The sequence below is a fragment of the Mangifera indica genome, chromosome 3 (assembly GCF_011075055.1).
Source record: "Mangifera indica cultivar Alphonso chromosome 3, CATAS_Mindica_2.1, whole genome shotgun sequence".
Taxonomy (NCBI): Eukaryota; Viridiplantae; Streptophyta; class Magnoliopsida; order Sapindales; family Anacardiaceae; genus Mangifera; species Mangifera indica.
This window is the reverse complement of record NC_058139.1, coordinates 3,841,324-3,858,295: the sequence shown is the minus strand read 5'-3', so window position 1 is coordinate 3,858,295 and position 16,972 is coordinate 3,841,324. Positions and strand designations below refer to the sequence as shown.

Genomic DNA, 16,972 nt, shown 5'->3' with positions numbered 1-16,972 from the left:
ATCACTTGTCATATAAGAACATAAATGAAAATGCAATTCAAACACAGGAAGATACCCACCCTCCTATCAATATTATCATATAGAGGAGAATTTTGATCATAGATAACAATTTGAGCTTTCACAAAAGTATCCAATGTTTCTGTCAGAACAGTGTCTTCCATCCTATTTTGAAGGGCATCATCAGGGAGTAAACCAGCAATATGTCTAAAACTAGGTGTCTTAAATGACAAGTTTTCAGATGAAAGCAAATTTTGAGAACTTAGGTATTTGGATATGTTTTGTGGTGAAGTTAATGTGAGATCTACAGAATCAAGCAAATTTTCGGGTGCCTCGTAGAATTTATCATCTCCTTCACTTGGAGTAGGATTATTATTGTCAATATTCTGAAACTCTGTGTCATCAAAAATAAATGTGCATCTGTGCTCCCAATGAATGATCTTGCCAGGTAAAAGGGCCGAGATGCTCCACTGAAGGAAACTAAATCTTCAATTTCCAAAGATTTCAAAACAGTACCAATAAACATGTCATTTCCTCTTAATGAAAGTTGAACCTGTTTTCAGGGAAATAAATATGTTAATGAGAGAAACATAAAAATATCCATTCACATAAACATAGTCTATTACCAATCTTTACCTGGCCACCTATTGCTCGGAATTCAAATAGTTGAGTCTCTTCAGCGAGAAGAACCTTCACGAAACTATGATCATGCTAGTGAAAAGTAACACACTTCTCAGATTTCTAAGCAAGTTTTACTGAGAGGTAATTCTAGGACATAAAAATATATTCCAGGCTACCTGCTGGCTATAATTGAAGCAGATTTTCAGTTCATCAAGAGCACCAGTTATAAACACCTTCTCTATCTTTGAGATCCCGATTGCATCATGGTTGTCAGTCAGTTCTACCTCTGAGTTCTCAGAATCTGACGAAGTTTCAGACAAACTAGAGATAGGAGCAGCACCCTGCACCAACATCAAGTATGAGAAGTTAAGCTCTAATTCTATACTATTAGAAAAATTAACTAACAGAAGTAAAGATCTTCAATTAGATAAATTGCCGCCTTTGCATCAATGCTAGTTGTCCTACAGTATATCATTTCAAATAACACAGCCACATATCAGCCAAGAAGCAAAATATTTACCGCAGGCTGCAGAAGCTATAGGTAAAAGCGGACTATCCAGAACTTCCGGTCACAATTCACACACAAAGCAGAGTAGTCTATTCACATATCTATTGTCATTAGACCTTCAAAATTAGCAGTCTTTAAAGTGAACCCAAGGCTTGGGCTCGCTGGTTAAAGTCTTTGATTTCAACCAAGAAGTCAAGGGTTATACTACCCTCAACCACTTCGGATAATGTATCATACAGGTTGCCTAAATAGAAGGTTGTAGGGTTCAAAAATAACCTCCAGTTTATAACTCTCTGAATAGATAGGAAAAGTCAAGAAATCTCTCAGTATAAGGCGAAAATGAAATGACAGTTTCTTAAGATGAACTGCTCCAGACCCTTTCATTTATATTTTTCTTCTCTTCTTTCCCAGTACGCTGCAGCATATGTTGCCAGCTTCTGTAACCTAGGTTACATGTATATTTTTCTATCGTGAATATGAGTTCATTTGTCTTTTCTCAAAAACAAGAAGCAACTTCAATTTTTCATACAAAAATTGGAGAACAAGAAGATAGTAGACTATCTAGTAAAAACATTCAATTTATTTAATCAACAGTATATCATCAAACTTGAACCACTTCAGGTGTTCTCCACCCTTAAAAATTCCTTATCAAATCCTTTCATAAGGTACCAGACAACAAGATCGTAAGCTCACTTGAATCAGTAACCAAGAAAATAATTATTCAAACATCTGCATTATGTTAGACATATTTCTGCAAATTTGCTTTATATCTATTCTTTTGGACATAGACGCTGATTAAAGTTTCAGATATGGAGAACCAAACAATATTTATCAGTACCAGTTTGCAATTAAAAGCAAGCCACATAACCAGGTCACATATGCAGAATGCTTCTTCACCTTAAGAGGAATATTATACAAGAACATTATATGATTTAATAATCCCAAATTGGGAATGAGAAACCTCATCAGAAAACATGGTCTAAAAATAACATATTCCATAAAAAATGGAAATATAGAAAACCTCCTAAAGACTTCCACATTTAAAAGATAAAATATTAAAAAAGGAACCAGAACTAAGAATGGAGGGAGAAGAAGAAAAAGAAAAGGCAATGACTTAACATTAAACACAAAGCAACATTAACCCTTTTTAAACCTAGAACAGAGCAAGTACATATGAGAAGACATATCTCATTATGTACCCATCAAATAGCCTTCAGTTGAGATTATTGACATATTGCAGAAAACTATAGCAACGGGAATCATTCAAGATTAAAAAAATGTAAAAATGAATTCAGCACCAAGAAGAATGTACCGAAGCACTATATATAGCCCCTTGCAGTCGACTTTTCCAAGTTTTTCTTGAATCATCAGAATCGAACCGTAGTATTAGCGCATTTACATCTTCCACAATCTAATGACAAAAGATAACCATATCATGTTATTAAATATAGCTCCGCAAAGTTAAATGGCATCTAACTTGATCCAAGAATCTTCAAATTGGAGAAACACAGCAATAACTAAACCTTGCTATTGGATCGTGCAGGATCACAAACAGCTAATACATAATCCACATCACCAACCAACCCTGCTGGGACATGATATATGTGTTTCCCTCGTAAGCTACAGAGCAAGCAAGTACAAATAATTAATGACATCATATATGAATAAAGCATTATGCACCAGGTTAACAAGTAATACTGTTTATTCAGACAGATGGAGGAATTCCAATTTACACACACATGCACACATAAGACTTTTTTTAGGATATCAAAATCTAACAATAAAGCACATAAATATCCTTGAAATACTATTATCATCCCTACATAAACTTACTCGTTTTCAAGCTCCCAAAGTTACTTATTTCATTTCAGTGCCAGTACTTCCCGTTACAATTGACATTCTTTGTTTCAAAAATAAGTTTCTAAACACAATAAGCAAATTATACAAACAACTAAACACATTACTGGAGAAGATAGTCTAGACAATAAAAAAAATTAGCATGGGCAACTACTATAAATTTCTTTTTTTAGGAATATCACTGTAATAATTAAGCACATTAAACCCTTAACATCTTATTCTGGCCACGGAAACTTTCTTGCTTTCACTGCCTTGCAGGTTTTTTTTAATTATTATTTTCAGAGCCACTATTGTCAGTTTAAATTTTGTCGACTCAAGACAATAACAAGTGGGCATGGGAAATACCATATAATATCTAAAATCAGGAAAAATAAAAAAAATAGTATCACCAAATATATTAAAAATAAGTGAACTTCAATTTCTAAAAACAGCATATTTATTCCACTAACAATGCATTTTCATTTGTTCAATTTACTGAATTACTTAGTATTGAGACATGACAAATAACTACTCAATTAGGAAAAGTTGATGTATGAACCTGAGATATTGCTTATAAGATTTAGCAGCGGGGCTCTCTAGTACATAGAGATAAGGTCCAACTAAGGAGAAGTATCGCCGCTGCCAAACTGCTTCCCTATTTCCCACACCCTATCATATTAAAATTAAAAAAAAATTTTACAAAAGAAAAAGGAAAATTGAGGAGTTAGAATATTAGAAAATTACCAAAATGTTGAATAACATACGAGCACAAAGAAAAAATGAGATAGAAGGGTGAAGAGCAACCTTCCGAGTAAGTAGAGACAACCACCCTTCAAAATCAGCATTTTCCCAAGGGCGAACAAGATTGGACTTCTCACTATCCTCTTCCTGAAATATTTTCACTATTTGCATCAATCGATGATACCGGGCTGGGGAAAAGTGAATCTGTAATGATGGCAACCGTAAAGCAAGTTTTGTGGAAGGGTATGATGGGCTCTCCAACCTGATCTGCATATCATACAAATAAGATTCACTAGTCATGTAACTAGAGACTCGCCCACATATACCTACATGACAAATTAATGGTTAAATGACCACAATTCTACCTGTTGAAGCTTTAAGATGACCCCACACTTATCAACAACAGGTAAAAAATTAGCACCAATCCTCAGGTTAGAAGCAGAAGACCCATTTAAGGGGGTTTGGCTATGATCCCAATGATAGTCACCATCAACCAGAAAAGCAGATACATCACTCAGAACCAAATCAAATTGCAAATACAAATCCAACTCCTTGCAAGATTTGCAGTCATAGTCATCCTACAAACAAAATACATGTCCTACATGAAGTTCAGATATGTGTTTTGAAGAAAATCAGGATCAAGTTTGTGCACTAACCCGTGAACGGATAACCAAGTTTCCCAAGTCAAGCATAAGCTTTGATGAATGAGAGTCATCTGGACGAAATTCAGTTGGAATTGTAATCTTGGGAGCAGCAATGTCCAAATTCAGCATAAACCTAAAACCAGGTCTATTTTGATCAAATGTACCACCACATGGTTATAACAAATTTACCAGCCTTGATAATTCAAATGATATCTTCTTCATCAATTGCATACACTCACCATGGACAAGCAATTTATATTAGACAGGTGGTAAAGCAAAAAAGACTGAAAAAGGTTTTGAATATAAGACCACTTTATTGAACTGGTTTTTATAGCATGTTAAGTAGCCACTTGACTACAATCTTAGCTTATACATAAGGCCCAAATAGTATTTGTAGAGAAGCTGGAAAAGTTGGCATAATTTATTTCAATGTTAGAAATTGAATGTCTTACATCACCAAGTTGTTGGGCTGTTACTGTGTATGTGGTTGGGTACAAGTTTGAGAGTTAGTTATAGCTTATAGCTAGACCCAATTATCATAGGTAAAAGAAACATTATTTGGGGAAAGGTTGTTTTGAAAGCAACCTATTTAATCAATGATGCCAACTCGACTTATAAATCTTGAAACACCTATAAATTGCCTAAAATAATGTTATCCCACATCTAAATCTCTGTTTCTTTCTCCTCAACCAAAAGTATTTAGGTATATTGCCTTTGACCATGACTATAACCACAATAAAAGCAAATTAAATCTAAAATGCATCAGTCTACCATGCAAAAGGGGTCAAAGTACTTCCACATAGCGACACGTAAATTGTTTGTGACAATTGATCTCACCTACTTTGAAAATAAACTTAGCTTCTATTTAGAGGGAGTAAGATTAAAGATCAACTACCATTATTGTTATCGTTTCCAGTACCGATATTTTCTATGCCTATGTGTACCCAAAACCAATCAGGAGATATGGTCCAAAAACTGTGAGGGGAGAATATACCAATAACATCTTTACCAATGTCTACGAAAGAACAAACTTGTGAGGATGAGCAATCTAAAGAAAATATAAGAAAAGAAAGTTGTGAGGCCAAGAATAGAAAAGAAAATGGGAGATAGCAACTGTTATACTCCAGAAGAAATGAAACAGCCAAACACCTCCCTCAAGACTCTCAAAAACAAATTCACGTTAGTCCAAATATAATTCTCCTATCCAAAAACCTATATCTAATTTTATGTGCCAATAGCATTTAACAAGATGGTACATCTTGTAGTCAACACCTTCCCTAATTTGTCTTTATCAACTTAATTTATCATTCAAAGTCTTTTACCACTAATCTTTCTAGTGTGAGCACTCCTAAAACTATACACCTTCCATTAATCTCCACTGGGACTGGTGTTTCAACTTTGCCAGAAAATTTGAAAACTTTCTGAAATGAAGCAAATTCTACGTCGAGTTCTCATCAATGAGCAAAAAATACAACAGCATAGGAGTTGAGAGTTTTAGGAATTACTCATGTAAATCTTGTACTAGAATTTTAAGAGAAGAATATCATAAAACTTTTAAGTAATTCATTTAGATTTGGAAGGCTAAAATTTCAACTAAAATTCAAGTTTTTGCTTGGACTTTGGCTCACAGTAGAGTAAATATAGATAATATTGTAAAAGAAAGTTGTCTATCTTGCACTCATCTCCACCATGGCATGTTTTGAAAGGATGAATGCTTGAACGTTTGAAGAAAAATTAGGTGGAGTTAGCTATTAACGGGAAAAGATTTGATTTTTAGCTTCTCCTTGGGCCAAGGTCTCAAAAGAGTTCCAAGATTCTTCACTTTTCTTCATTGAACTCAATTGAGATGAGGTTACCAATTAAATTCCCCCAAGTCCATTGTTATAACTATTTTTTTATCATCAATACATATCCTCTTGTTTCCTAGCATATCAATTAAAATTAAAATTTAAAAAAAAAAAAAAAAGAAAGCAATAAGTAATAAATGGGTATTTATGAGAAAATTCAAAATTGAAATGATCTTAAGGTACTTAAAAGGACTCTTGGAAAAGGTTTGTTATAAAAAACCACTTAGGAGTAGAAGCTTACACCAATGCAACCAAGCAAGTTCAGTAATTGATAGAAGATACACCCCAGGTATTGTATTTGTTTTATGTCAATATGGTAACACACAGAAGTAAAAGGCTACATGTGGTTGTTATTTCACATGTAAAGGCAGAATTCAGATCTATGGCAAAAATAATTTGTGGATTGATATCACTAAAGTGACTACTGAAGCAGCTTAAAGTAACAGATGAAAGCCTATAAAACTCCAATTTGTCAATATAGCCACCACAAATATTGCTCACAATCCAATCTCATACAGCATGATAGAAAACATGCAGAAATTGACAAACCCTTCATTCAGAAGACAGTTGGAAAGCGGTCTCATCTGCACATTGTTTGTTTTGTCAAAGAACCAATTAGCTAGCCTACTTGATGACTTTCAAGACAACAATTTCAATCAATAATTGGCATAGACATCTTCAAACCAACTTATGGGGAAGTGTAGAGAAGTTGGAGTATCTAGCGTGATTTGTTTCCTCCTCAGATTTTTCATTTATCCTATATTTCATTTAGCTAATTTCTAAGGAAGTAATTGAGTAAATAGACAAGTATTGACTTCCTGTTTTTATACCCATTTAGCTTAATTGGATCTAATTCTAGATTCTAGAAGGGTTCTATAAGCCTAAAGTGTAAAAGGAAACCAACTTTTCTCAATGGCATTCAATCGCTCACATAATACTGAAACTATCCAAAACCAAAACAAAGGAGGAGATCGTATTCCACTATCTAGAACACCAATTGAATTTCATGACCCAAATTGATAAATTTCACCAGTAGAAAATCAAAGCTAAAATAAAAAACCTGGTATGGTCCTTCAAAGCTCTGTATACTTGTTGCTGAGCTGTGCGCTTGACTCCATCAATAGTCATCTAAAATGCAAATGAAGAGAACATCAGCAAACCATTGAATACATAGACCAAAGATGCCCACACTTATTAAATAGAGAACCAATATCTTTAAGTGAGATATAATGAACAAAAGTAAGATGACCTCCAAGCCTTTTTTTTATTTGATTCAACAAAACTGCACCAACTGTTTACATATCCTGGATATTGCAACCTAGTTGTTTGTATCTGTTCTGGTGCAGGGCAGTAGGCTAACAATGCAGTATACATATCTCACAGCATGAATTAAGACATTCTTTTACAGAACGAAAAATACAGTAAAAAGAATAGAAATTGTACATGATTACATAACTCTAAAATGATTCAAGATTCTTAAAACAATTGCAGCTCCAAGTATCTATTGTGAATTTTTGCAATCAAAAAAGATGATTTTTTTCCTATAGATGTAATCGTTTGATTGAAGGTTGATATGTTTGTAAAACATTTTTTCCCACATTTACAACCCAACTTTGCAATTACAATTATCCACATTTATGTGTATTCCCAAATGAATCTAGAATCCAAGTTATCATCTCAAATTAAATATACATGTATGCTCAATTATGGTAATATGGCTAGCACCTGATGCCACTATTCAAATATAACACAAAGAAAATGCACAAGTAGAATAAACCTGCACAGCAGCTGCAGTTTCCAACGCTATGGTTTGACTAACAGCAGTATTGCTTTCAAAAAAATTGATCATTTCATCAATGGAATCCTTCAAATACTGGTCAAAGGATATGTAATCAATAAATAACCATAGCAATAAAATCATAATTTCTCTAAAACTAGCTCCAACGCAAGACTATCAAGGGTAGAAGCATACAGTCATGTAACATGGAGAAGCTTTAACAGCCAAGCTCCAATCCACTTTTGAATCAAAAGGCTTGTAGCAGAAGAGTCCAACTAAAGAATCTGCAGTTGTAGCACTCTACATGGATTACAGAAAAATTTTAGGGTGCCTCTGGAGCTCCATACAAATGTATTGAGAATGAAAATCTTTAAATATTAAATCAAACCTCAGCAAGGAGGCCATTTGGTGATGATAGCTGATACGATCCCAATTTCATGTCAAAAACTTTTGTCTCCGGATAAAGCTTAATGGAGCAGTCAAGGTCTTTACATGATAACTCAGCTAGACACTCCAAAACACCGTCCAAAAGCTTTGAAGCATTATGTTTCATATGAATCTCCAGGGAAGTATGCAGAGTATCCAATTTCTCATTGATTATCAATGAATGTCCATCATCAACCTCCTTATATCCTATGATTTTATTTAACTGGGCCCAGTCTTCCTCACTGAAATGAAGTGGTTCACTTTCATCTTCAGCAGATTGGTTATTCCTGAAAATAAATCAAAATCATTGAAAACACCACAGCATCACCAAATACATATAAATGATAGATGAATCAAGAGAATCATTCTCAAGGTAAATTTTTCACCATCCAAATGACCACCAAGATTTTTTAGTCTTTGGTTTCTTCAATCGATTGTCTGATCCCATTGACTGTTCAACAAACTTGTGAGCCAACATCCTGAACAACATAAGTTAGAAGAAATTAATCTTAAGAAGAAAGATCTAGTAACTTGTACATGCATTGCAACTATGTACATGTGCACAATGTAACGCAAGTATTCACAAAGAGCCGGAAAAAAAGAACTATCCTAAAAATATTTGTACATGCTTACTTAGATGTATGAATATAATTGCTCTCTACATACTTATTGTTCTCCCAACATGAACATGAGGTTTTGAAACATAAAATTCAGGCATAAAACCAGCACATCTACCCTTACCAGAGCAATTAAAAGGGAAATCTTAAAATCTAGTTCCTTTAGAAGCAACAATCAAATTATTAAACTAAGATGTAAATTTATAACAAAAATAATACCTCCATTGCAATATGAGTTCAATATCAAGTCCACGATCAAGTTCCTCAATTTCTTTGTTGTCATCCACTACTGATCGACTGCTGTCAGATTTAAGCAGAGAAGCATACAGCGAAATATATCTCTTGCGTAAGCTTGCATACCTAAGAACCTGCTCCCATGACAATTTCCCGCTGCCACAAGGACATCATTCTTTACAAATGAAAACTCAATAACAAATTCCTAAATAAATGTTACACCACAAGGCACCCACACCAACCACCAAGCCCAAACAAAAAAGTATATGAAACAGCAAGTGTTTAATCACAGACCATACTTTCTTCTAGCATTAGAAGGAAAGAAAGATACAAACACAAAGACAGTCGCACATTTTTCACAAAAGCCGTTGAACAAAAAGTCCATAGCCCAGCACAGTAAGCATGACAACTGATGTTAGGAGACTTAAAGCACTTACTGATTGCCTTTGTTTCATAGATTTAGTTTCATCAAAGAGGTCAAGAGACAGAAACCCAACATGCAAGATTAAAATCTTTAAACATGACACAAACCACGAGATAAAGAAGAAAACTAGAGATAAAACCAACAGAAGAAAGAGGAAAATGATGATGATCACAATAAGACATTCTGAAGGCACACAATACTAATTCCATCAGTGACATGTAAAGGCCAGGCCTGTAATTGCATTATATTAGATTCAGGCAAGAACATAAGGTATATCCATTTCTTACACGCCATCAAGAAAGGAAAAAAATTAATAGAGAGAAAATAAAATTAAAAAAAATAAAGGGAAACCATCACACTAATTTTTTGAAGATCTTATCCAAAATAAAGGGCTAATAAAATTTTCAGCTCAGGGTCAAGAAAGTTCTGATTTTGGTATTCAAATGTATCAAGAGTATTACTTAAGCAATGTCCTCTACACTATAAAAATATTAATTTCTTCTTAAACACTCGAAAGAAATTATATAGATTTCTGAAGAATCAAAAAGGGTAATTCTATTTACATCTCCGCTGTACAATTTGAAACTAATCATGGACACACTTTCTATCAGTGTTTAAAATGGATAATTGGATTTTTGAAATTGAAACTATTCTAGCAAATATGAGAGTCCAGCATGAAAGAGGTTCACAAGGGTTCGTCATCCTAGTCTATTTTCTAGCATAGGATACAAAATAGAAATCCCATACCAAAGAAAATAAAGAAGATTTACTGATTTAACTACCTTGCCTTCTTTATCTGGTCAGAAACAGCTTTAAATGCATATTTCCACCAAGACCTTGGGTCCGATTTCACTGACTCTAGCGGACGATAATGGGCATATTTCAAGCGTTGATTAAAGGCAGCAAAATTATCAGCTAATTTCAGAATATCTCCGTACCCATTCTGTAAACAAGATATTTAAGCAAATCAAAACCGTTTGAAAACAATCACCCTCAAGGTTGAAGCATGGAATGGAATATAAGAAAATACCCTGGACAAACAAAGTGTAACATCATCCAAGTTGACAGATGCTTTTTGTAGAGGCTGACCACCATTAGCCAATTCATTTGCATGCAGTTTCCAGTACTTTGCATTCCCAGTCACAGGTTGTAGAATGTAGGTGTGGGATTTCATAAGACTATCCGCTGGTTTGCCATTTTTTGTACCAAATCTGAAAAGCTGAAGCTCAAGGAAACTGGTATGAATATGACTAGGAGAGAATAAAAATAAACAATAAGAGAAAAAAAAGTGATACTATCATTAAAAGAACAGACAAGAAAATACCTGAACCCACTCAGAAGGAAGCAAATCCTCCCATGGCTTGTCCAAACTCCATGGTGTTATATCAGAATCTAGATAAATGGCAAGTTGATTAAGTTCCACTGACTGAAACAATGAGAAATAAAAACATTACTTACCGAAAAATAATTATAAAAACATAACCCAAGCAGAGAATAAAAAAGCATTTATCCAAGCACAGCACATCAAGGGAAATGAAGAGGTTTGTTTTCTCCATTTCTTCAGTTAAACAGTGATTTTCCCACAGCTAATTACAGTAAGAGATCCATCCCCATGTACACAAGCTGGAATACACACATCATTTGAATCAACTCTAAGGTTTTGAAGGAAGGACAAAATGGCACTGTCACTGAAACATATGATCAGAAAACTTACTTCCCAAATAATCTTAAACAATTTAAAAGATGCAGCAAAGTCATTTTGTGGAAACCTCCACAAATTGAAATGTATTAAAATACTTTTCCACAAATTAAAATTGCAAATAGATATATATATATGTGTGTGTGTGTGTGTGTGTGTGAAAATATTAACCTTCTGTATATGGTCTAACGCACCCCCTGTAACAAAAGTCTCCTTCCCACTATCATCAACTGTCACAGCTGAGAGTTTCTCCAAGGTTACACCAGCAGCAAATGGATGGTTGGGGTTACTACAAAAACAAGTCAAAGCACCTTCAACATAAGTCGAATGATGATTATGCAATCAAAATTCAGTGTCTTCCTTACCTCTCGACATCCTCATATCTGATATGGATATTTGACACTGAAAGTTTCAAGTTCCCAATTATTGTGTTGATAAGAGATCCCAACCAAGATTTATTCTTCAAAAAAATAAACAACAGCAGGTTTAAACAAGGTGCACAAATCATGCAACATAAGAAGAATGAAAATAATAGGAAGTGGAAGGGCCAAAAAAGTAATAGTCCAAATTCAAAGGAGTTACCCTATCAGATTTTCAATTCTTACAAGTATTCAGTTTTATGTATTAATATCTGGGGAAAAAAATCAAAAAGAAAGATACTTCTAATCCATAGAATTTGCCAAGTCAAAGTAGCTTGCTTCGGATATATGTAGACAAAGAATAAAACTATGTATACAAACAAATCTTATCAATTTATCCGTATAAACTAAAATGGCAGCATGTGATTGGGTGATGTAATAGTTTATTTTTTCTCTTACTTTAAAATCACTCAATTATATGCTATCACATCAAATTGTATAGATTAGTTAGTAAAATTTATTTATACATGTAGTGTTACTCGTAGACAAAAATCAAAGTAATGATTTTTAGGCTAGCATTGAATATTTGAAGTGTTTTATGAAAATCACCAAAGTGAAGCAATTAGTCTTAAGTCTAACCGATCATAAAAGAACCTAGAATTTGAATCATGGGATACTAAAGCCAGGACTACAAATCATGGAACACAAAGTGAAGTATTTTTTTCATCTAAACAAGAAAATTTGCATTCTTTTAAAATAAATCTAAAAAAGTGCAGTAACATGATCAGAAAATTAATATTGCTATGGTACATTCATCTCCAAAAAGAATCATGTTAAGCATACCATTTCTGATTTCATTTGTTGTGCTCTCTCCAACATTCTCATTTCCATTTCCTTTCACCCAAAAAAAAAAATATAAGCACAAAATTAATTCTTCACCCAAACATATCATAATTGTCGTCACCAATGTCAAGATACACAAGGCTCACCCTGTCTTACCCGTACTCGACTTTTCTTAGCTTCTTGGACAGCATCCTCACTGCATCTTTCAACTTGAGTTTCAGGTTCAGCTAGTAAAAAAATTCGATCCAAATAAACTAAAACAGGATCTTGGCCTAGCCTGCTCCACGGGACCTGAAACCAAAATAGATCACAGATCTCTGAAGAAATATTCATGGTAGTAAGAAGATAAGTGAAATTCACCAATAAACAAAACATCTGTCCCATAAGTTAGAGTTGAGCAATGGAAATACTACAAAGCCAGTCTCTTCAAACTTGCAAATCTCATCCATAAACTTTTTGGTATTGCTCCTTACTTCAAAATTAAGTAATCCTAAGCAAATGGCCAGTCTGCCAGAAATGTCTAGCATGATTATATCAGAATCAAAAAAAAAAAATCTTTAAAAAAGATAGAAAGATGTCTACTTGGGTCTACCTAGACGACTCTTAAGGACTTACTCCAAATTGTCAAATAATATGGACCCATTTTCTCATAGAACATTAAAAAGTACCACATAATGCACCAAACCCACTCCACTCTCCCATCTCATCACAACATGCATATGCTACTCTTCCATCTGTGTTTCAATGAATTCCGAACTGCAGCTCCAAATAGATGGATTTCATACATAACAAGTGTAGCAGATACAAGGATAAAAAGTAAAAATAAAAAAACTAAAAGAAAAGGTGGATGCCCACATATCAAATCCTGACAAAATGTCAGCTATTTTATTCAGATTAATACTTTTAAGTCAATATAATACTGTTCATCATGTCAAACAGAGTAAGAACAAAAAAAAAAAAGGGTAAATTGTTCCTATAATATATTAAGTTAATATTCAAACTACATCTGCGTCACAATTGCATTTGTGCCTAATGGACAAAAATTTTAAGACTCCAACCTTGAGTTTGACTGATCCAAGAAATCCTGCCTTAACTTTCACGGGCAACTTTAATGCATTAAGAGCCTCTGGCTTCAGCTGCATATTTTTTAGCTCTACATCACCTGTTTTACATTTAGAAAAGAAAAAACTAATAAAAACCGTAAATATATAGAGAAAACATAATATGATGGAATTTCAAAATTCTGGAATAAATAGGTCATTTACATTTAGACAGCGATACATCAATCGGTATTATAACATAAAATTAGAGCTCACCTAATACGGCTGGCAATCTTAACTCCATCAAATTACAGCCACAAAGGTGGAACTTACCCACATAGTACTATGATTCTCACGTCAAAATATTCACCACGTCATAATCCATGACAAAACATGACGGATTTTCTTGCTATAGAGTTAGATGTTTGAAATTATATGCATCAATTTAATTAGTTTTTTTCTTTTCTTTTTTTTTTTTTTTTCCTGAAAGGTCTCTACACCATGCTAGGAACAAGAGAAGGAACAGTTCAATAGAAATAAGGTTGAACATACAAATTTGAATCACTTACAATCTTAAGTAAGTTTATAAGACCATAAATAATATATATTTGCAAAATGAAACCGAAACATCCTACATATTACATTTCAAATACCATTATATTAGTCTTATTTCCAATCTTAATACTTGTCTCCGTCTAAGCCTGGTTGTTACCAGAATTGAATTCACTAAGAATCAATTTCGGCATCAAATTTACCACTGAAACAACGTCACTTATGCACAATCAAAAAAATAATCTCACTCACCCGACCAACTAGAACCAACTTACTTTCAGAAAAGTTCATCTTCAAACAAGTAGCACACTGGAAACTTAAGTAGAAACAGTTGTATTTAAACAAAAGTTGAAAATGAAATTAAAAAGTCGACCGAACCTCGCCAGACACTGATTTTCAGAGCTTCTTTATTGAGGCCTTTCACGTAATTCCCCAAATACCTCTGTAGCAAATACGCCACCTGATCCTCCAACATCTTGAAAATCCTATGTTGATGGTTGAAGAATCAATGGTTAAGATTTAATCTACTTGATCAAAAAACAGAAATCGACGAAATCGATAATCGAGAGAGGGCAGCAGAAAAGAAAGTGTGGGTGTATTGTGTGCATTTCGACTCTGCAAAATGAGGGAGAAAGAATCGTAATCGTGGGTTGTAGAACACGTAACTTTTGCCTTGGAACACGCTACGCTTTTTCAACTAGAAGCTACAGCCGATATAGTTATCAAGTGCGCGCAATTTTATAGAAACTGCGTAAACTCTGGTTTCCACCATCATGTTAACGAGGATTTGGGATTTAAAGTGACTTTAAATATAAATTGTAGAAGAATATTAGAAAATTAAAATGTGTTTTATGTTAAAAATTATTTTATGCGATTTTATTTAAATTTTATAATATAAATTCCACTATAACTTAATTTTCTTCTTTTTCCTTCTTATTTTTACTTTATTTCTTGCAATATTGGTTGTTGATGATGAATATATTTTAAATTTATTGTTTATAATTTTTTATTAAAATTAATATAAATTATATGTAAAAATATTTTTAATAAATTTTGAGGATAAAATATTGTTTAATTTAAGATTTTTTTAATTTTATAAAAAAAATTTAACAGATTTTTTAATAAATTTAACATCAAAATAAATAAAAAGCTCTCATTTTATCAGTTGCCATCAGTGTGTGAGAATATACTGGTTCGCAAGAAGGATATGGTGCTAGCGACGGCAGGGGATTATTCCTCGATATAATATCCTACGAAGCCGACAATTTTAGAAATAAATATTAAATTACTAAAGTGCCACACTGAGGCGGCGTGGGGTGCTCCTCAAAGATCCGTTCGAGGCCGGAGCGACAAAGCAGACAGTTTTTGCCCATCTATCAATCGAAGAAATTATGTAATTACATAAAAATCACCTAAACCATGGTACATTGAAATTAGATATTTATCAACTTTAATGGCATTATACCGTAAAAATAAAAAATAATGACACGTCATCTATAATAATCAAAAAAATATAAAAACCGTCAAAATTGATTTTCAATGTCCCCTTTAAATGAAAGATTTTTGTCTATATTTTAGACTGAGTTATGAATAGATAATGTACTTAACAAATTACATGTATACGATAGACCTAATTGTTATATGTTGTTCACTTGGTTACTCATTAAGCCCAGTTAGATATCATGTGTATTTTTTCATAGTATGATAATGACTCTATAGCACATCCTAATAAGTGTTATCCTTTCTCATATTCAATTGGTCAAATGAATATTTTTTGTCCACCCGTTATCAATCAAATAATATTCATTAATCAAAGTGAATAATATGTACAATATAAATTTAACTTTTCAAAGTTAGATAGCAGGAAAGCAATTCATCAAGTTTAGATATTTCAATTGCATCAAACTGAATAAAACCCAACCAAAAACATGAATTTAAAATCCAATCTAACACTGTAACATGCATGACTTGGCTCATGGGTCATTTAGGCCTAGAGTGTGGGCTTTAATATTAGACTCATGGGCTAATCCAATTCGGTCTAATATTGTTTATAAATAATAAAAAAGGAAAGAAAAAAAATGCAGAAATGAAGGCTTTTGCTTGTGGCTTTTTTTTTTTTTTTCTAAATAAACCAATTGATTTTTTTATTTCTAATTTTATTTACAAATCTCTTAATCTCAATTTTTTTATTATATTCTCAGCCTCATTTTCTCTCATCAACTTTCTTTCGAAAACTATCTAAATTTGTAAATAATAATTCTTTGTATTTACAATTTTATTTTTATTTCAATTTTATTATTACAAAATATTATAAATTAATTCATAAATTTGGATGTTGATGACAAGTAAATAAATGTTATGATATATATATTTTATTTATGTTTGTAATTATATAGTATATAAATTAATTTTTTATAATATATTATAAACTTATAATATTTTTTATCATATAATCAGAGTATTCCTCCATTACAAGTGAAATATTATAAATAAAATGTTTGGGATACTATCCTCGGTTTTAATAATTGAAAAGTAATCTGTGTGTAAAAGTTTTAATTACAATTTTTTAAATGGGCTAACCCATTTAAAGCCTATGGGTCGGCTCGTTTAAGGCCACACCCTATATATAGGGTTGGGCCTTCAAAAATTCATAGAATAGCCCTACCGAAGGCACATTACTATGCAGGCCTAGGGCTTAACCGGTCCATTGATGTGTCTGATCAAATTTGAAGTTGGGAAAAATCATTCGAATAGTGTTTTTTCTATAACTTAAGTCTAATTACCAATAAAACTATATGTACTTATTT

General features: G+C 33.0%; 1 protein-coding gene across 1 annotated transcript in view; it reads right to left on the bottom strand.

The window, feature by feature from the left end:
• The window catches only part of LOC123210809, a 38,741-nt gene extending 23,836 nt beyond the window's left edge, over positions 1-14,905 (bottom strand). The window contains 25 exon segments of the mRNA XM_044629297.1: positions 60-409; positions 412-550; positions 634-708; positions 795-959; positions 2,439-2,537; positions 2,650-2,746; positions 3,522-3,631; positions 3,767-3,970; positions 4,069-4,281; positions 4,360-4,480; positions 7,255-7,322; positions 7,972-8,067; positions 8,167-8,271; positions 8,360-8,684; positions 8,784-8,876; positions 9,234-9,404; positions 10,455-10,615; positions 10,703-10,891; positions 10,997-11,098; positions 11,543-11,660; positions 11,737-11,831; positions 12,574-12,624; positions 12,730-12,864; positions 13,632-13,735; positions 14,544-14,905. Of these exon segments, the coding sequence (XP_044485232.1) occupies positions 60-409; positions 412-550; positions 634-708; positions 795-959; positions 2,439-2,537; positions 2,650-2,746; positions 3,522-3,631; positions 3,767-3,970; positions 4,069-4,281; positions 4,360-4,480; positions 7,255-7,322; positions 7,972-8,067; positions 8,167-8,271; positions 8,360-8,684; positions 8,784-8,876; positions 9,234-9,404; positions 10,455-10,615; positions 10,703-10,891; positions 10,997-11,098; positions 11,543-11,660; positions 11,737-11,831; positions 12,574-12,624; positions 12,730-12,864; positions 13,632-13,735; positions 14,544-14,640 (3,483 nt within the window). The 5' untranslated portion in view covers positions 14,641-14,905.
• Positions 14,906-16,972: the final 2,067 nt, after the last annotated feature.